Raw genomic sequence first — 22388 nt, 5'->3', positions numbered from 1 at the left:
TTTCTGAAATTTAAAACATTTATATTATCAAGTAGCACAAAGAAGACTGCAATACAGAATTTCTTTATCTTATACTGTATTACTTTTTTTTTTGCCTCATGAAAGAGCTTAATGGAGCTTATTAATAACAGCACAGTATATCTTTGATATGCAGTTCAACTTTTCTTCTTTTTTCCTTTTTCTTCTCATTCTTTCCAAATAAGGATAGTTGTGGTCTCTGGCTTTTCTTTTTTTTCAGTTCTTAATTTTTTTAATTTGTTTCTATTTTTTACATACTATAGTTGTTTTTAGCTATAGGATTTGATATAAGATAGAGACAGGCAGGCAAACAGAACCAAACACTAAATGGTAGTAATGTATTTTGCAGTCTGTTAAAAAGTTAAGTTTTATAATTATATTAGGAAAAAAAAAACCTTCCTGAGACAGTGGGAGCTACTGATAAACTTTTATTTTTAATTCAGTAGTTTATGGGAAAAAGTCATGCCTCCTTTCATAAACATGTCATTAACATTAGGAAATTTGTTGATTCTGATTTATGTTGTCTTTTCCTATTTTACAGGTTTGTTTAATGCTTTTGATGAAAATCGTGACAATCACATAGATTTTAAGGAGATATCCTGTGGGTTATCAGCCTGTTGCAGAGGACCTCTGGCTGAAAGACAAAAATGTGAGTGTGTTAAACATTGTCACAAAAGTTGCAAACGATACCGAGAAAAATATCAGCATTCATTCATGTAGAAATCATCTGTGGATTAAGGCTTAAATTTTCATTACTTTGGCAAATATCTATGTTGAAGTTCTGGTGAGGTCACTGTAAGGATTTAGTCATCTTTTTTTTTTTTTTCCTGTGGAGTGATTTGGAATCTTTGTCATTAGTAATGGGGTTGATTTTCCAGATGAAGGTGCAGTTCATAATAAATGAACTACATCGATCATGATATCTTTGAAAATGTTAAGCACTTAGAAAATATTTTCTGGTAGTCTATATAGAAAATTTTGTATCTCACATGACTTGAATTATAGTTTATTTTCTGTCACTTCTATACATTAATATTTTATTAACAAAATGAAATTTATGATCAAAACACAATTTTATTAAATACTAAAAGTCTTTTAAACCTACTAAAAATGTTATGCCATAATTTATAAGCATTAGTATATTGCTTTAATAAATCTTAACCATATTTGAGAAAATGTAAGTTTACATTTAATTGGAATCTAATTCTAATATATTTACAAAAGTCATTATCTCTCTGTCTTTCAAAAATACAGTTTCACAAATGTTGCCTATTTTGGCTATGCTACTTGTTAGATTTCTTTTTTCTTCTTTGATATGGTATACTATTATTCCAGCGTGATTTTATGATAGATTATTTGTTTCCATTAAAGTTCAAATACTAAATAAAGAGACTGACATCTTTGCTTCTCAGTTGAGGTTTATTATTGCCTTAAAATTTTTTAAAAATTGTTTTTTGCTAGTGCAAGTTAATAAGCTAGAGTGATTCATTTGATGTTAATTAGCAAATGTTAGTATTTCTAATTGTTCAGTTCAGTCACTCAGTTGTGTCCGACTCTTTGCAACCCCATGAATGGCAGCACACTGGGCCTCCCTGTCCATCACCAACTCCCGGAATTTACCCAAACTCATGTCTATCGAGTCGGTGATGCCATCCAGCCATCTCATCCTCTGTCATCCCCTTCTCCTCCTGTCCCAAATCCCTCCCAGCATCAGGGTCTTTTCCAATGAGTCAACTCTTCGCATGAGGTGGCCAAAGTATTGGAGTTTGAGCTTCAGCATCAGTCCTTCCAATGAATACCCAGGACTGATCTCCTTCAGGATGGACTGGTTGGATCTCCTTGCAGTCCAAGGGACTCTCAAGAGTCTTTTCCAACACCACAGTTCAAAAACATCAATTCTTCAGTGCTCAGCTTTCTTCACAGTCCAGCTCTTTCTAATTGTTAGCCTGTTGTAGATAAACAAAAAACTGAAGAGTTGAACTTGTTCCTTGGCAAAAAAAAAAAAAAAATAGTTGAGTGTACCTTTAATTACACTGGAGAGGGAAAATCTTTGTATGGTTATCTCTCAGTATCATCTGGGAGTTGGTTCTGGGACCCCTCTAGGACACCAAAATCCATGAATACTCAATTTCTTATATAAAATGGCATAGTGTTTGCATATAAACTACGTATATATTCTTATGTACTTTAAATCATCTCTAGGTTACTTATAATACCTAATGCAATGTAAATAGTTGTAAATACAATGTAGATGCTGTATAAATAGTTGCCAGTGTGTGGCAAATTCAAGTTTTACTCTTGGAAACTTCCTGAAGATTTTTTAAAAATTTTTATATATTTTTGTTTTGTGGTTGAATCTGGGAACATGGAACCCCTTGGTATGGAGGGCCAAATGTACCAGCTTGTGTTGATTCTTAATATAGATGGAGTATTTTCAGCATTGTGAGAATCAATTCTGAAATGATCAGTTTAAAATATTGAAAATTAAAGGCTTGAATTACCACCTCAAAATCTGCAAGATAATGTATAGTAACTTTCAGTTCAGTTCAGTTGCTCAGTCGTGTCCGACTCTTTGCTACCCCATGAATTGCAGCACACCAGGCGGCCCTGTCCATCACCAACTCCCAGAGTTCACTCAGACTCACATCTATCGAGTCGGTGATGCCATCCAGCCATTTCATCCTCTGTCATCCCCTTCTCCTCCTGCCCCCAATCCCTCCCAGCATCAGAGTCTTCTCCAATGAGTCAACTCTTTGCATGAGGTGGCCAAAGTATTGGAGTTTCAGCTTTAGCATCAGTCCTTCCAAAGAACACCCAGGACTGATCTCCTTTAGGATGGACTGGTTGGATCTCCTTGCAGCCCAAGGGACTCTCAAAAGTCTTCTCCAACATCACAGTTCAAAAGCATCGATTCTTTGGCGCTCAGCTTTCTTTATAGTCCAACTCTCACATCCATACATGACTACTGGAAAAACCATAGCCTTGACCAGACAGACCTTTGTTGGCGAAGTAATGTCTCTGCTTTTCAATATGCTGTCTAGGTTGGTCATAACTTTTCTTCCAAGGAGTAAGCGTCTTTTAATTTCATGGCTCCAATCACCATCTGCAGTGATTTTGGAGCCCAAAAAAATAAAGTCTGACACTGTTTCCAGTTTCCCCATCTATCTCCCATGCAGTGATGGGACCAGATGCCATGATCTTAGTTTTCTGAATGTTGAGCTTTAAGCCAACTTTTTCACTCTCCTCTTTCACATTCATCAAGAGGCTTTTTACTGTAGTAAATTGGATCTTATTAATATTTTTCAGTTTATAAGGAATTTAGCTCTAGATTTAGAGGCAGGATAAGGTTCTCCAGCCTGGCTAATGATTTGGAGAGAGAGACTTAGAAATGTGTGCAGGAAGCCCTACAAGTTCAGAGGACTTCCATGACATAGTCTGCTCCAGATGAAAATTTAATCCAGAATGTACTTGCTTGAGAAGCTTCGTAATTTTACTAGGGCAGCTTCTAGTAATATGTATTGTACTTCAAAGTATAAAAGTGATTTCCCTCCAAAAGAGTTTCTTTTGTTTAGTTTGTTTCAAGGTGTTTGATGTTGACCGTGATGGAGTTCTCTCCAGGGTTGAGCTGAGAAACATGGTTCTTGCACTATTAGAGGTCTGGAAGGACAACCGCACTGATGATATACCGGTAAATTCTGCTTGTATATACATTTTGGTGCATGTAAACTTCACACCAACAGGAAAATGCAGTGAATAAAATTTTTAAAGAGATCAAGAATAAAGGATTTGCTTTGACTTCTAGTTGCTATATTATGCTACTCAAAATATCTGTAGTTAAAAGTACAAAATTGGGAAGAGAATTTGCCTTAGAAAATTTAATAAACTGAATGTATTGTAAATATTTGACCAAAATATATACTTTTGTTATTGTTTGGTCACTAAGTTGTGTTTGACTCTTTTGCAACCCTGTGGACTGTAGCCTGGCTAGGCTCCTGTGTCCATAGGATTTCCCAGGCACCAATACTGGAGTGGGTTGTCATTTCCTTCTCCATAGGATCTTCCCAACCAAGGGACTGAACCCATGTCTTCTGCATTGGCAGGCAGGTTCTTTACCTCTGAGCCACCAGGGAAGCCCAACATCATATACTTAGTCACTGACTAATAAAAATGATAATCTGCTTTTTTTCTAATTACTTCTTTGGGTTTCTGTTTTTACAGGAATTACACATGGATCTATGTGACATTGTAGAAGGCATATTGAATGCACATGACACCACAAAGGTGAGTGCACCTGGGACTGACTTCTTTCTAAAAATACCTCATACTTTGAATTGGTATATGTAGCTGGTATATATATTTAAATCTCTTGTACGTTGTCTCAACCAAGTGCTTATTTGGACCAGTGGTTACAGTCCCTCCAAGCTGTCTCTAAAGACAGCCCATTCCATATTTCCAATTTTAGTATATGTGCTGTCGAAGCAAGCAAAGCCTATTCCACCTTTAAACAACTCCGCTGAAGTGTTACATACATAAAAACATTTATATTTTATAAGGTAGGCATGTTATAAAAATTAAGTAAACAGAGCCCATGCCATCTACAGTTTATAATCTGTATTTCTCCCATTTTAATAAGTTATAGAAAGGCTGACCTTGTACTGAGCAAAGGAAATGCTGGTAAAATGAAAACACATTGTATGATTCCATTTATATGAAGTTTGAGAATAGAGACAAAACCAGCAAATGGTAATAGGTGTTACAACAGTGGTTTTGCAGATGAGTGATTCAACTGGGAAGGGCCATAAGGAGATAATGGAAATGATTATCTTAATCTGGATACATACATTGTTTTACAAAATTTCTAAAGTAATACTGGTAAAGGTCTCTTCTGAGTTCTTTAATAGCATCCAGAATAACCATGTAATAGAAATAAGCGTGTACTTTACAAATAATAAATTCTTGAACTTAGTTTGACAACATTTATTAGTTAGGGATATTATAATAGGTTTTCTCCTGTAGCTTGCTGTGATTTTCATACAGAATGTATGAAAAATGTAATTTTTAGTACACTTTGAAACCAAAAAAGAGTAACATTAAATTATATTTTAGGGAAATGTAATATAGATACTCATTTTTTATTTTTATTAAGTTCTTTTCAATCTCTAAGAACTCTGATGAAGTTGCTAGATATTTCTAAGAAGGGGGTCTTAGAAAATTGTTAGGATTTTATAAACACTTTGACCACTTGAGTTTGTATTTGCGTCAACCTGGGGCCTTTTGTAGGTTCCATAGGTAATGTATGAACCAGAAGATAATGTGAGTTATTTCCCAGGTGTTGTTGAAAGAAGAAGATGGTTGGTGATAAATTATCCTCATTGCCATTGACTACTTTAACGAAAACTTTTAAACTTATCCTGGCTGGCCTATTTCTCAGATGAACAGATAGCACCTGCCTTAAATTGTTGGATTTCTTTCAGACAAATAATCATTAGAAGTTTAATAAACCAGATTTTACTCAAATAAAAAATGAGGGCATTCTTAATATGAGGTCTTTTAAAATACTGTTTCTCTTTCAGATGGGTCATCTTACTCTAGAAGACTATCAAATCTGGAGTGTGAAAAATGTTCTTGCCAATGAATTTTTGAATCTACTTTTCCAGGTATGTTTAAGGTAAATGACAAGTACAGAGGGCAGTGATACCAGTAGTTCTTCATCTTTTCCATTACGTAGTAGTTACTGCCATCTAAGCTACAAAACCATATATTGTAAAAAAAACTACATTATCCTATATACTACCTGAAAGATGGTGAGATAAAGCATGAGTGCCTACTGAAGTTTCTCAAAGTCATGAGAAGTTAGGAGAGTGGAATATAGCTGATTATGTTTATCTTAAAACTCAAGACAGAGCAGAATGTAGACACAGAGGATAATTCAAATTGTGAAAGCCATTATAATTGCTATTTTTCTTCAAAGACCCCTCCTAATAAGGCCGTGGAACAGAGATGGTTCACAAATAGGCACCTGTAAATTTTTCACAAAATATTCAATCTTTCCAGTTAAGAGATTATCTTAGATGCAAAGTTATTTCTTTTTTTTCCTAATTCTTTATAAGGTCCAAAAAAGATCAAAGGAGAAGGAAGAAAGAATAGCTGCTAGGAATGAGCAGCCAGATTTTAACTGTTTTCCCAGTTAAAATAGATCTCTTGCTCCCATTTAAAAAAATAGTTTATGGTTTCCATTTTTCATAGTTTTTCATAAATACGTAAGTTGACTTAATAGTGATATTTTAGATTCTCCTTATTTTCCTTTCCTTGTAAAAGCACCCCTGTGAAAGTCAGAAAAGTTTGGTATCTTTGTCTTTATCATGATCTTCCATTATAAATAAAGAGGTCTATGACATAACTGTTAGAATAAATGGAAATTGAACTCTTCCTAGTGGATAATTACTAACTAATGTATATTTAAAGCATATGCAATCTGATACGCTTATAATAGCCATTTAAATCATTCAGCTACTCCACTATCAGTTTTCAACAGGAATTTAAGTTGATGGCTTTGGAAAATAAAAAATGTACAAAAGTAATACAAATCACTACTGTAAACAGAAATGACTTACTTGATAATATGAAAATTGATGAGCTCTTTTTTTAATCTCACTTAAAATAATATTCTCAAATTTTAAGTCATAATTAATTATATAAACATTTCGACCACTTGAGTTTGTATTTGCGTCATCCTGTAGTTCTCAGGCAGCAAAGCATTTTGAATTTTTGTATTGCCTTGACTATTTTCTCATGCTTATCAGGGACTTGCTGTGAAAGTATTTTCCTGTGATTCTAATTTATAAATAAACGAATGCTTGAGATTTGTTTCTGTATGTCAGTGTTTCCAGCATTATATTAAACAGTTGAAAGATTTTTTCATTGAGTACCCATTTACCCATCATCTACCTTTTACTGTGCTCACTTTATCCCATATTTAGACATGCTTTTAAAACTTTACGTTCACTTAATATATGTGTAAACAGATTGCCCTGAGTTATCCCCATGGATCCAGTCTAATCACACTAATCCTTAGAAGTGGAAAACTTTTCCCAGCTATGGTCAGAGAAAAAGAGATGGCATTGGGAGCAGGGCTAGAGAGGTGCAGATCTGCTAGCTTTGAAGGTGGAGAAAGAGCCATGAGCATAGGATTGTGGGTGAATTTTAGACACTGGAAAACGGAAGGAAGCATATTCTTCCTTTGACCTCCAGAAAGGAATACCACCCTGTTGCCATCTTGATTTTAGCCTGGAGAGATCTCTACCTTACTTTTGACCTGCATAACTGTAAAATAATAAATTTGTGTTGTTTTAAGCTATACATTTTGTGATAATTTATTACAACAGTAATAAAAATCCAGTACAGAGGGAGATAACCCATATTTATTGATTGGAAGGCTCAATGTGTTAAAGGTATCAGTTCCCCTTCAGTTGACTTAAAGATTTGTGCACTCAAAATCAGAATCCCCAGAAGCTCGTTTTTGTCACTGAGATTTTATAGAACATGACCAGAGGATTCTAAGTACACAGAAAAGTACAAGGGTCAAAAATATAGCAAAGAAGAAATTCAGGACAATGGATTTATATTACCAGATATTAGAACTTTTTATAAAATAGCAACAGTGTTACAACAATGTGAAGTCTGCGTAAAGTTAGATCAACCAATGGAACAACATTGAGTGTTCTTACACAGACCTACGTAGGTGTGATCACTTGATTTATAACAAAGAAGACATTGCATTGCGGATGAGAAGGGGTGGTCTTTTCAGTAAGTGGTACTGGATTAATTAGTATTCCTGTGGGAAAAACTGTGCATCATTATTCATCCCATTACATGAAAAATAATTTTAGACCCTGTTACACAAAGTGAAGTAAGTCAGAGAAAAACAAATATTGTATATTAACGCATATATATGGAATCTAGAAAAACAGCACTGATGAACCTGTTTGCAGGGAAGCAATAGACATGCAGATGTAGAGAACAGAACTGTGCCACAGCAAGGGAAGGAGAGGGTAGAATGAATTGAGAAAGTAACATTGACATATATACACTGTCAGGTATAAAATAGATGGCTGGTAGGAGGCTGCGGTAGAGCACAGGGAGCCCAGCCTGGTACTCTGTGATGACCTATAAGGGTGGGATGGGAGCGGGAAGGGAGGCTTAGGATGGAAGGGCTGTGTGTATTAATTATGACTGATTTGGGCTTCCCTGGTGGCTCAGACAGTGAAGAATCTGCCTGCAACGCAGGAGACCCAGGTTCAATCCCTGAGTCAAAAAGATTCCCTGGAGAAGGGAATGGCTACCCACTCCAGTATTCTTGCCTGGAGAATTCCATGGACAGAGGAGCCTGGCGGGCTACAGTCTGTGGGGCTGCAAAGAGTCAGATACAACTGAGCAACTAATGTGGCTGGTTCACACTGTTGTACAGTGGAGGCCAGTGCAGCATTGTAAAGCAGTTATCCTGCAGTTAAAAATAAACAAATTTTTTAAAAGTAATTTTAGGTAGATTATAAATCTTAATAAATTTAGAAAGTAAAGAATAAATAAAGTGTCTAGAAAATAACATAGATATTGAATGACTTTGAGGTTGCAAAGAGTTCTTAAACAGCGCAGAGCACGCCAAGCACAAAAAAAGTTTTAAGTTGGACTTCAGTAAAATTAAGAATTCTTTTTTTCAAGAGATGCCATTAAGAAAATAATAAGAATTTATTTGCTTTACTTGTGTCCAGCAAAAGACTTATGTATAGAGCATGTGTGTGCTAGTCGCTCGGTCATGTTCAACTCTTTTTGACCCCCTGCACTGTAGTCCGCCAGGTTCCTCTGTCCATGGAACTCTCCAGACAAGAATACTGGAGTGGGTTGCCATGCCCTTCTCCAGGGGAATCTTCCTGACCCAGGGATCAAACCAATGTCTATTACATCCCCTGCATTGGCAGGCATGTTCTTTACCACTAGTGCCGCCTGGGAAGCCCATCTAGGGCATACAAAGAACAAAAATCAATGGGAAACAAGGCAGAAGCTTAATATTAAAATGTACAAAAAACTTGAATGGGTGCTTCACAAAAGAGAATATCCAAATAGCTAATAATTATGAAAGGGGGCTAACTTCTTTAGTCATAATGAAAATACATATTAAAATTGTACTTGGAATACCATTAGACATCCACTAGAATGGTTAGCCTTGAAGTGATAATGAAGCATTGTTGAAGATAAGAAAGTGTAACTTTCACATTGCCAGAAGGAATATAAATTCTTACAAGTATTGGCTGTTTTTATATATACTCTATAGAAACTTGTATATCTGAACACCAAAAGACGTAGAATAAGTTCTTCTAATCACTTCTTATTACAGCCCCAAACAGAAAATGACCTAACTCTACCTGTCAACAATAAATACATAAAAGTTAATGGTGATACTTGCATACACATGGTTTAGTTTAAAGCAATAAAAATAAATATATTACTGCTACATACAACCACATCAAGGAATCTTACACAATATGGAATGGAAAATACTGGACCAGAAAAGCAGACAAAAAGCAATCCATGGTGTGGAATTCAGGGTAGTGAATACATCAAAGGGTACTTAGTGTCTGGGAAGGAACTCAAAGTGGAACTTCGGGGTAGGTAGCAATGTTCTGTTTCTTGACTAGATGAAGGTCGTGTGAAACTAACACAACATTATAAATCAACTATACTTCAATTTAAAAACCTTTAAAAAGTATTGTCTCAACAATAAAACAATGAACTATTGATAAATGGATGAGTCTCATAAACCTAATTTATGTTACTGTTAAGTAAATTTTACCTCAAAAGGTAAACAAAATTATAAACAGGCAGGCTGATGTATTTACAGGGAGCTGTACTAATGTCTATAACTTACTTTGAAATACATGCAACAATTAAGATGGATTAATAGATGAATTGAGGGATGGATAGATGAAGTATAATGTTAATGTCAGAATTAGGTAATGAGTATGAGGTGTTCAGTGTAAATTTCTTTCAACTTTTCTGTATTTTTGAAATTTTTCATGATAAAATGGTGGGGGGTGGGGAATAACTTCTTTTATAATGATTTAGAGAAGGCAAATAAATGAGGAGAAAATGAGCCTTAAAAAGCATACTTAGAACTTCCGTGGTGGTCCAGTGGTTAAGAATCTGCCTGCCAATGCAGGAGACGCAGGTTCGCTCCCTGGCCTGGGAAGATTCCACATGCTGTGGAGCAGCTAAGCTGTGGGCCACCGCTGCTGTTTCTGCGTGCCACAACTACTGAAGCCCACTCACCCCAGAGGCCACGCCCCACAACAAGAAAAGTCTCACCCACAGTGAGAAGCCTGTGCACTGCAAAAGAGAGTCGCCCTCGCTCACCTCAGCTAGAAAAAGCCCAGGCAGCAGCAAAGACCGGGCATACCAAAAATTTTTTTTAAAATTCTTTTTTTTTAAAGCATATTTAGCGCTAGTAGCATTAATGTTCTTCTTAGAGCTATTTAAGTTGAAATGCTACCTTTATCCTTCATTTCCGGTATCCTTTTCGTCTCCCCTTTACCTTTCTACCCAAGTGCCGTAGTATGCTCTTCAGATTTCAGGAAAGAAGATAATATTCTCTGTGTGAGATAATTAAGGTATATAGCATTAATGAAACATTCTAAAAAGTAGTTTTTTCCTTCCTTTCTTTCTCCTTTTCTTCCTTTCTCTCTCTCTCTTTTTTTCCCTCCTATCACAGAGATTTGGAAATTGCTTCCATTGAAATGATTTATTTCTTTAAAAAAAACACACAAACTTTAAAGTTCAGATTTGCTCAAGTGGATCATTGGTAATTCATCAGCCAAAAGCTATTGCTAGTTTAGGTTCCCGTCTAGAAGTGGATATTATATAGAGAATGTGAAATATTATATGGTCCAGTCATTGGCACCAGTGAAGTTTAATTTACCATTTTATTTCTAGGTATGTCACATAGTTCTGGGGTTAAGACCAGCTACTCCAGAAGAGGAAGGACAAATTATTAGGTAAGTTTATAGATACAGTCTGTGTATATTTTCATTAAATAGTTAAAATTTCTGACATCTGAAATATATTGTTACTGTGATGACTTGGTATATTGTATGTGTTCTGAAAGAATTCCCCCCTCTAAGTTAATTAAGGCACCCATCACCATCATATATCTTATAATGAAAATTTGTACCTTTTTACCAGTCTCTCTCCCAGCTCCTGGCAGCCTCTTTTCTATTCTGTTTCTGAATTCAACTTTTTTTTGGATACCATGCAGTATTTGTCTTTCTCTCTCCGGCTTATTTCATTTAGAATAATACCCTCAAGCTTCCTCTGTGTGTTTTTGTAAAGACATGATTTCCTATTTTGAAAGGCTGAATAAAATTCCATTTTATATATTCATAAACAGCACATTTTCTTCATCTTTTCATCCACTTTTGGACACTTGGATTGTTTCCATGCCTTGGCTATTGTGAGTAATGTTGCAGTGAATGTGAGAGTAGAGCTGTCTCTTCAAGCTGATGAAGCGATCCATATCAAGACACATTACCATTAGGTTGTCAAAACCCAGAGACAGAGCTTTTAAAGCAGTAGCAGCATAAAGATACCTGTGTGTATCCTTCATAAAATTTAAATCGCTGAAAGAAAAAGAACACTGTAGCCAAGAATTCTATATCCCGAAAAAATATTTCTTCAAGAGTGATTTGGATTTTGAAATGAATTCTTATATAGAACAGAAGCAGTAGAAGAAAGAATAGGTAAATTTGGCTTCATGTAAATTAAAAACTTGTTCTTCAAAGGGCATTGTCAAGAAACTGAAAAGAAAATCTACGGACTGAGACATAATATTTGTAAATCATAGATCTGACAAGAATCTAGTAACTAGAATATATAAAGAACTCCTACAACTCATCAACCAAAATATAACTCAATTTTAAAACGGGCAAGGGACTTCAATGCACATTTCTCCAGAGATGATTTATACAAATGATATACACATGGTTGTCCAGCAGTTGAAAATATGCTCAAAATCGTTTGTCATTAGGAAAATGCAACTCAAAACCACATGAAATTCCACTTTGTACCTACTAGGATGTTTGTGATTTTGATGTAGAGAATTTGGGATTCTCATTGCGTCACTGGTAGAGTTTGTAAAATGGTGTAACTGCTATAGAAAACAAGTTAGTATTTCCTCAAAATTGCAATTATCACATAACTCAGTAATTCCCTTCTAGGTATTTATCTAAAAAATTGAAAATAGACACTAAAATGCTTGTACCCAGATCTTCCTGTTAGCACTGTTCACAATAGCCATAAGGTGGGAATAGCCCAAATATCAATCAGTAAGGTGAATGGATAAACAAAATGTATATATATGCCATGAAATATCACTCAGCCATAAAAAGAAATGATGTACTGATACATGATATGACATGGATGAACCTCGCAAATGAAAGAAGCTAGACAACAAGAGGTGACGTATTATACAATTCCATTTGTATGAAATATCCAAAAGAGGTAAAACTAAACTATCAGTACAGAAAGCAGATTGGTGATTGTTAAGGGCTAGGGGAAAGGAGTAACAGAAAATAACTGCTTAGCTGTGGTGTATCAAATTGTTTTGGAAAAGTTCGCATAACATAAAATTAACCATTGTAAAGCATATATAATATTCAGTGGCATTTAGTACAATCAGAATGTGCAGAGACCACCTTATGTTATATGAATTTCTTCTCAATAAGAATAGTGTTTTTAAAAATCACATTGTGACACCACTTCACACTCACTAGATGTGTAATAGAAAAGACAGACAATAACAAGTGTTAGTGAGAATGTGGAGCAACTACAACCCTCATACAATAATGATGGGGAAGTTAAATGGTACAGCTGCTTTGGAAAACAGTTTGCCAGTTGCAGATTATCAGGTATTAGGTAGATAAGCAAAACATACACCAACACCCTGTGGAAAATTACTCAGTAATAATAAAAAAAAAAAAACACAAAGTAATAGTATCTGCTCCAACATAGATGAACTTCAAAAACATTATGCTAAGTAAAAGAGGTCCGATGCAGGAGACCATGTGTTATAACATTCCATTTATTTATTTAATTCCCTTGCCCATTTTAAAATTGTGAAATGTTCAGAAATGGCAATCCACTTCAGTATTCTCGCCCAGGAAATCCCATGGACAGAGGAGCCTGACTGGTACAGTCCATAGGGTCCCAAAAGAGTCAGACAGGATTTAACAACTATACAACAATATATCTAATATAGAAAGAACTCTTAAAAATCACAGTTAAAAAAATACGCCCAAAAAATGTGTAGAAAAAAAGGACAAAAGACATGAATAAACAATTCACAAAAAAGCTATATAATGGCCCATCGTCATATGAAAGAATCAAATTGACTTTATAATAAGAGAAGTACAAACCAAAGCTACCCTGAGACATCATTTGTCTCTTTTGCACATTGACAAAAAATAATTTTGACAAGCCACTCTGATGGCAGTACTGGGAGAACAGGCATTGTTAAACCCTGCTATCAGGAGTGTGTGACTCAGACAATAAAGAATCCACTTGCAATCCAAGAGATCTGAGTTAGATCCTTGGGAAGATCCCCTAGAGAAGGGAACGGCTATCCACTCCCATTATTTTTACCTGCAGAATTCAATGGATAGAGGAGCCTGGTGTGGGCCACAGTCCATGGGGTCACAGAGAGTCAGGCATAACTGTGTGACTTTTTAAGAGATAGAAAATAAACTAGTGGTGTCATGAGGCTGAGGGCAGTAATTTGACTAAAAAAAATGACTAAAAATAAAGCATAAGATGTCTTCTGGGGGTATCTGAAATAATCTAAAATTGGATTGTGGTAATGGTTGCACATGTCTGTAAATTTACCAAAATCATTGAGTTCTAGACTCAATTCAGATAACTTGTATGTTATTAAATTATTCCTCAGTGAAGCTGTTTTTGAAACATCAGTTGGAGGCTTAATAGTGGTATTATGACTCCTGAAATTGGCTTATCAGTGTTTCACTAATTTAATATGTGGCCATTTCCCAAGTATATCTGTTTCATGCTTTTCCTTTGAAAAGTTTCTAATGATAACTTGTGAGTGTATGGTCATCTGTTTTACACACCATTTGATGTACTGAATTTCTTTTGTATGTAGAGGATGGTTAGAACGAGAAAGCAGGTATGGTCTGCAACCAGGACACAATTGGTTTATCATCTCTATGCAGTGGTGGCAGCAGTGGAAAGAATATGTCAAATATGTAAGTAAGATTCCTATTTATCTACATTTAAAATAAGATTTTTAGCTCCATCAGACTTTGTGTGACTACTGGACAGTAATAAAATGCTCCAACCTAGAAAAAGATTTAAAGGTGAAAGAAATGATGCTTGCTAAGGACCAACCTGCTTTTCTAAAAAGCAAGTTCCAGAGCAAGTAATAGATTCACTAAGAAATCAAGTACTATATACTTAGTATTTATAGCACATTATGAAAACAAAAGTGTGAGACTGTAATTCTCACTTGGATGGTGGTTAGCAATTCTGATTACATAGCAGAATCACATAGAAAGCTTAAAAAAAAAACATTCCTGAGCAAATAAATTTATAAAGCATAATTGGAGAAAGGGATTTAATTAATTTAAATAAGTCATTTTTATATAATGAAAATTTTCTTTTGAAATCTAATTTAAATGAAATGCATTTTGCTGTCAGAAAATCTGTGAGAAGATCAATATATCTTTAATGATTTGCCAAGAGGTCTACAAACTGAAGTCCAAACATATGATTAATAATTTAAATACTCAGGCCTAATTCACAGGCCATAGGTCAGTGTGATTCTATTGTTCTGTTGTCCATACAGTTATGACTTATTTAGTTAATAGTTGAATTTAAAATACTAATGGCTCCAAATCCATACTTAATGTAGTTGCCAGTTTTTAATCATTTGTATACTGTGGTCACCATTTTTTTGCCATATAATTTCCATACTATTATTTTCTTAGTTATATAAATAACTTTATCATTTTTATGTAAATAAATATATCTTAATATATCTTATTTTAAATCTTATTTATATCACTATCTTAAATAGAAAATCAGTGTCACATTCCAGAAGTAGAAGATCAAAATAAAAATAAATTTAATGGAAGTAAAGTATATTAAATTCCAAGTAGTATTGCCTTTTGAAGACTGATACTGAGGCCTGTTCTCTGTTAAAAAGAGAAATTATCAAGTATTAGATGGGCATATCAAGTATTCAGTTAGCACATTAACACCAAACTGAGATCCTTTCCTCAAAATAATCAAAGGACTGGAAGAGAATTGAATAGGGAATAATTTTTTCACTGTGAAGTAGAGTTATTTAAAACCCAACATAATCTGCTACCTTTCATATATTTTAAGAAAGTTAATAATTAATAGAAGATACTAACATTTGGATCTGTAATAAAGACTATGAATCTGTGTCCTTCTGAATTATTTGAAGTTTTAACAATAAAGCTATTTAACTTTTTTTAGTTCAATAGAGTTAATTGGTATGTAGAAAGAAATCTGGGTTTTATTCTCATTCTTCTTGCCACTCTTTTGATTAAATCACTGTAATTTCTTCAGAACTGGCTTTTGAAGAATCTACATATTAATAGTTTTCACCTGGCTTACAGAGGTTAAAGCGTCTGCCTCCAATGTGGGAAACCCGGGTTCGATTCCTGGCTTGGGAAGATCCCCTGGAGAAGGAAATGGCAACCCACTCCAGTATTCTTGCTTGAAGAATCCCATGGACAGAGGAGCTTCGTAGGCTACAGTCCACGGGGTCGCAAAGAGTCGGACACGACCGAGTGACTTCACTTTCACCTGGCTTACAGATCAAAGAGGCAAAAAACATCTAATAAAATATTGATAAAATGTCTCCTTGTTTTGGCTAAAATTAGGGCTTCCCTTGTGGCTCAGATGATAAAGCATCTGCCTGCAATGCGGGAGACCTGGGTTCAGTCCCTGGGTCGGGAAGATCCCCTGGAGAAGGAAATGGCAACCCACTCCAGTACTCTTGCCTGGAAAATTCCACGCACAGAGGAGCCTGGTAGGCTACAGTCCATGGGATTGCAAAGAGTCAGACACAACCGAGCAACTTCACAGGGATGCTATAATTGTATAAAAAGAATCTAAAGCTTCCACTGTGCTATTGCTATGCTGTGACTTGGAGTTTCATTCAGTTAGTTACTTTCTAAGTGGTGCCTTCAAGCCCTCCATCCGGATATTCATCAGTTTCATCTACTAAAATTTATGTTGCTGTTTACTGAATACCACTTTACTTCCTCTAGCCATGCTGTCTGTCTCCTCAGATGCCTCTGGGACCTTTTTCTACTGGTTAGCACCTTTAGTCTTTACCTTCACTTAAAAATATCCTGATCTTTTAAAAGGACTCACAGATACATATTCTCATAGCACCTTCCTTTCTGCTTCTCCTCAATCTTAGTTCTCTCTGTTTTTCTGTGTGTTTTTTGTTCACTGATTTTTTTTTTTTTTTTTCCCTCACAAATAAGCTTAGTAGAAAATAGTTCTATGCAAGCTGCCTCTGCTTCTAGGGCTCTGTGTGTGTTTTCAGTCACTCATACGTGCCTGACTTTTTCTGACCCCATGTACTGCATGTAGTCAGCCAGGCTCCTCTTCCATGGAATTTTTCAGGCAAGGATACTGGAGTGGGTTGCCATTTTCCTCCTCCAGGGCATCTTCCCAACCGACAGAGGGATTGAATCTGCATCTCCTGTGTTGGCAGGCAGATTCTTTACCACTAGTGCCACCTGGGAAGCTGCCTCTCCTGATTTTTCTCTGGTCATCCAGACTCAGTATCCTTCCTAGATTCTTCTGCCACCAATCCTATAAATACTGTTCTCTCCTTATTCTACATATGCCGTATTCTTGTGTTTCCAGAAATCTATATAGTCCCCAATCTATATCTCATCTCATACTCTGTCCTGAGCAATAGACTCAAATGTCCACAGAATCTCAAACCAGAGTAAGCTCATTCCCAAAACAATCCCATTCACTTATACACCTTATCTGATGAAGATGTCAACTCCCATCTAGTCGTCTAAGTCAGCATCTCATGTTCTACTTTGGAATTATCTGTGCCCTTCTTTCATACACAATTAATTGCCACTTTTTTTTTTTCCTCCTGAATCCATGCTCTCTCTCCATCTCCTTATTTCTGGTTCTAGCTTTATGGTTGAGTATCTCAGCATCTCCTGCCTAAATTATTATAGAAGTCTTCTAACTTGTGTCTCAGTTTTCACTTTCTGCCTGCTTTTTGCACACTATAGAGTTATTTTTAAAACAAAAACTGGATTATACTATCCCCTATTTAGAAGCCTCTCACATAAAAATCCTGTCAATATAATGTCAAGTGAAAGAAAAAGAAGCAATATGCTGTATTTAAAATGTGTTTTCTGACAACAACCAGAAGGATAGTTTATATTTACTAAATGCCAGGCATTTTACATGTGTCACTCATGTAATCTTCATATAACTCTGAGATACTAATATCCTAGTTTTTACCTATAAAGAAACTGAGGCTTGTAAGTTTATTTTATGAAAGGCTGCATAGCTGGTAGGTCAGTACCCTACCCTTAATTCTAACCGTATCCCCCACATTTATTTTTTATAGATATGTGTATATGTTCAGTCACAAAAAATAAAGGAAACACATCAAAATGTCAACTATAGTTAATGCTAAGTGATGGAATCTGAGTACTTGTGATGTTTAGTTTCTTCATGTTTTTCTGTATTTCCTATAATAACAATGCAATCTTTAATAATAAAAGAATAAATACTATTTAGCTTTTTAATATTGATAAAAACCTTCCATGATTTTCAACTTTCAGCGGAATAAAGTCTAAATTACTTGATGTGGCACAGGGTCGCTTCAGTCTGTTCCCCTTCTACCTTACCAGTTTTACTTATATACACTATTCTTCTTTGAAGAAATTAAAACTCAGTTATACATCCAAATGTTTTAAGTGCCATAGCCAGCCACAGGAGAATTAGAAACAGTAGACAGTTGGGGGATTCATTTTTGAAGGCTGCATAATTGTCAGATTATTGAATTTTACCTCTTAATTTCTGACTTCATGGTTTTTAGGATGCCAGCCCTGTGGTGATTGAGCCATCATCTGTGCTGAATGGAGGAAAATACTCATTTGGAACAACAGTACATCCTATAGAGCAGAGTGAAGATAGAATTGGAGGAGGCAGCCCAAGTTATGTGAACACCACCGAAGAAAAATTTTCAGACAACGTTTCTAGTGCATCTGAAGCCTCAGAAACTGCTGGCAGTGGTCAGTACAACTTATTTTCCATGAGGTTTAGGCAGGGTCATTTCTTAAAGTGGTACAGTTTGTCAGAGAGTATGCTTGGTGGGTTATGGGCATCAGGCTTCCATTCACAGAAACAGGTTTTGAATGAAATAGTCAATTAACAGATTCTTGAATATATTAGTAGCTTTACAAAGATGAACTCTTGTATATAATCTCTCAATTTGAAAATATTTTCACAGTTTTCATTGATGAGGTCAATCTTTCCATATTGTTATTAAATCATTTTGTCAATAAATTTAGATTAGAGAAGCCATTTTTGAAGAAAATCTAAATTTTTATCTCCAGAACTCTAACCATAGCGCGCCTTCATTGGATCAAATGTATCCTCATATTAGATTCAGACATTCCAGGCTGGAATTTGGGAGTTATTTTGTCAACATATTTAGAAAGAATTGATAATGTTGCCCATAATCCCCTTTGGTTGTTGATACCTACCTAAAACTTAGTAGTTTTACACTTATCTGGAAGGCACTTTGCTATATTTTGGCCCAAATGAATTTAGTTGATTCCTGTTATTCTCCAGGACTCTCAGTCTTATTCTGTTGTTTCACCTTTGAGATTTTTCTTCTCCCTTTTCTGTGGAGTAAGAAGGCAAATTGAACAGAGCTAGCATTTTCTCTACCGGAGAAGGCAATGGCACCCCACTCCAATACTCTTGCCTGGAAAATCCCATGGACGGAGGAGCCTGGTGGGCTGCAGTCCATGGGGTCACTAAGAGTCGGACACAACTGAGCGACTTCACTTTCACTTTTCACTTTCATGCATTGGAGAAGGAAATGGCAACCTACTCCAGTGTTCTTGCCTGGAGAATCCCAGGGACAGGAGAGCCTGGTGGGCTGCCGTCTGTGGGGTCGCACAGAGTCAGACATTACTAAAGCGACTTAGCAGCAATAGCAGCAGCAGCATTTTCTTTACAGAACTCCTTGTAGAATCTCAGTTCGGTTTAGTCTCTCAGTCGTGTCTGACTCTTTGCAACCCCATGGAATGCAGCATGCCAGACTTCCCTGTCCATCACCAACCCCCAGAGCTTGCTCAAGCTCATGTCCATGGAGTCAGTGATGCCATCCAATCATCCCATCCTCTGTTGTCCCCCTCTCCTCCTGCCTCCAATCTTTCCCAGCATCAGGGTCATCTCCAATGAGACAGTTCTTTGCATCAGATGGCCAAAGTATTAAAGCTTCAGCTTCAGCATGAGTCCTTCCAGTGAGTATTCAGGACTGATTTCCTTTAGGATTGACTGGTTTGATCTCCTTGCCATCCAAGGGACTCTTAAGAGCTTTCTCCACACCACAGTTCAAAAGCATCAGTTCTTCGGTGCTCTCTTTCCCCATCTGATGTTATTATAGAGATCACTCAGCAGTCCTAAAAGTGCTCTCCAGGTTCGATGCACGATACTGGATGCTTGGGGCTAGTGCAGTGGGATGACCCAGAGGGATGGTATGGGGAGGGAGGAGGGAGGAGGGTTCAGGATGGAGAACGCATGTATACCTGTGGCGGATTCATTTTGATATTTGGCAAAACTAATACAATTATGTAAAGTTTAAAAATAAAATAAAATTTAAAAAAAAAAAAAGTGCTGTGTTTGATCAGCTTTTCACTGTTTCTTGACCCTCCCTCAGGTCCTTTTTGATATATGCTCACTCTGCACACAGCTCAGCTCTGTGCTGTCCACATGCGGAGCAGCACCACAAGTAGAAGGTTAAAAGTGGTTGATGACTAGAATGTTTACCAGAGATTACATGTGGTTGAGAGTTGCAATACCTTAAGATGCCATTCAGGTTCACAACTCTTCAGTCAGACTTATCAATCATTTTCCTGTATATATTTTTCTGTTGTAACATCCATGCCTTCCTTTCAAATAGATTTATTAGGGGACAGTTTCTTCTGTCCTAGCATTCTCCATTCTCCTGTTGGCATTCTTGTTTTTGCGCCTGCTCTTTGGTTTAGAGACTTGTTATCACCCTTATCTACTAAGAACCTTTGTGGGCAGAAGAGAATTAAGGAAAGGTATGGGAGAGTCCAGCTACTTGGCTATATTTCTTCCTTTCCTTTCAGAGGACATAGAATTCTTGTGAATTATTAGATATTCTAGGAGTCTGGCCAAATGTTCATTTGATAATAGCTTTTAAAACTTTTATTCTACCTAGTGTTATTCTAGGTATTTTCCAGAAAGGAATACCTCTGTGTCTTCTACACAATTACAGAATCTAACACTGTACTGACATGTCCACAGAATAATAGCATTAACCTAATACATGGACATTGAGTTCATATCTTCAAGCCTATTTTATGTATAATAAAACAGAGATTCCATCTTCTTTGTCTTTTACAGGTTTTCTGTATTCTGCCACACCAGGAACAGACATGTGCTTTGCTCGACAACATAACACTTCTGACAATAACAACCAGTGTTTACTAGGAGCCAATGGGAATATTTTGTTGCACCTCAATCCTCAGAAGCCAGGGGCTATTGATAACCAGCCACTAGTAACTCAAGAACCAGTAAAGGTAAGTAATTTGACATCTCTTTCAAGTTGCTAATACATTTCATTCTAAAGAGTTCAGCACACAGAAAATGTTTGTGATTCATTTTATTAATCTGTTGTAGATAGAAATGTTTCTGTGAGAGTATTTTATGACTTACTACTTGCATAGACTCAGTTTAGTGATCCTTGGAAATGTTATTTTTCTTAGAACAGCTGCTATGAAAATGTAGTTTCACATGTATATGAAAAAAGCTTTTTTAAAAAATAATAATACTTTTTACTGTTGGAAAGAAGTCTATGAAAGCCATCCTTAATTTTCAAATGTTCCAGTGATTTTCTTACAAGTGATTTACCTTGAGTTTCCTTTCTTAAATAGTTTATTTTGAAAGTTCAAAATAAAAACCTTTTAGAAAATTCTTTTTTTTTTCTAGTAATGTAAAACTGAGTAGTGACATGTGTTTATTTTCCTGTGTCTGCTGTTGCTGCTAAGTCACTTCAGTTGTGTCCGACTCTGTGCGACCCCAGAGACGGCAGCCCACCAGACTCCCCCGTCCCTGGGATTCTCCAGGCAAGAACACTGGAGTGGCAACTAGGTTTTGTTAAAACACAAGAGACTAATTTTAAATCCAACATTTGGGGGAATTCCCTGACAGTCCAGTGGTTAGGACTCCGAGCTTTCACTGCTGTGGGCCTGGGTTCCATCCCTGGTCAGGAAACTTAAGATCCCACAAGACAAGAGGTGGGGCCAAAAAAAAAGAGTCAACATTTACATTCCATTCTTTCTAAGGCTACATCATTAACACTAGAAGGAGGACGATTAAAACGAACCCCACAGCTGATCCATGGAAGAGATTATGAGATGGTTCCAGAACCTGTATGGAGAGCACTTTATCATTGGTATGGAGCAAACCTGGCCCTACCTAGACCTGTAAGTACAGCCAGTATTGCCTTATATAAGCAGCATTTATAATAGGGCCTTCTATTAATTCACTATGTGAACCTCACTACCCACAAATTAGCTCTTAACCATGATAGAGCTTTCAATACCTGTTCAAATTAGTTGAATAAATTTTAGGTTCTTTTATGTTCATTCACTCATTTACTCATACATTTATTGAGCACTGTATTAGGTTCTAACCACAAAATGATATTCCTTTGGGAATGGGCAACTTATATAAAGCGAAGGAAATAATCACTGGACTAAATAGAGTCAAGGAATTATGAGGCTAGGCAATTACATAAGTCATCCACATAAACACAAACTTTAGATAATGCAGAACTTAGACTGGAGCAGAAGTCTGAGAGCCAGTGCCAAGAAGTTCAGTGAATATAGAAACAGTGGTGCAGATGTTATTTCTAAAATTGTTATTCCCATTAGCCACACAGACATTCACTTAGCTGTTCTGGACTTTGAGGTTTGTCTTTTTGAAGGAGGGACATAACAAGATCACAATAGATGATAGTAAGAATTCAA

The 22388-nt window shown here is 36.2% G+C and overlaps 1 protein-coding gene across 1 annotated transcript in view; it reads left to right on the top strand.

The window, feature by feature from the left end:
- USP32 (ubiquitin specific peptidase 32) overlaps nucleotides 1-22388 on the top strand; it is a 204900-nt gene that overhangs the window by 143954 nt on the left and 38558 nt on the right. The window contains exons 7-15 of the mRNA XM_010861577.1: nucleotides 560-667; nucleotides 3591-3706; nucleotides 4237-4299; nucleotides 5592-5675; nucleotides 11002-11063; nucleotides 14219-14321; nucleotides 18194-18389; nucleotides 20761-20936; nucleotides 21702-21842. Coding sequence (XP_010859879.1) covers nucleotides 560-667; nucleotides 3591-3706; nucleotides 4237-4299; nucleotides 5592-5675; nucleotides 11002-11063; nucleotides 14219-14321; nucleotides 18194-18389; nucleotides 20761-20936; nucleotides 21702-21842 — 1049 coding nt within the window. The remainder of the gene's footprint in view (nucleotides 1-559; nucleotides 668-3590; nucleotides 3707-4236; nucleotides 4300-5591; nucleotides 5676-11001; nucleotides 11064-14218; nucleotides 14322-18193; nucleotides 18390-20760; nucleotides 20937-21701; nucleotides 21843-22388) is intronic.

The sequence above is a fragment of the Bison bison genome, unplaced genomic scaffold (genome assembly GCF_000754665.1).
Source record: "Bison bison bison isolate TAMUID 2011002044 unplaced genomic scaffold, Bison_UMD1.0 scf7180017864472, whole genome shotgun sequence".
NCBI classification, from domain to species: domain Eukaryota; kingdom Metazoa; phylum Chordata; class Mammalia; order Artiodactyla; family Bovidae; genus Bison; species Bison bison.
The sequence above is the reverse complement of the archived record's forward strand: the minus strand, read 5'-3'. Positions and strand labels throughout refer to the sequence as shown.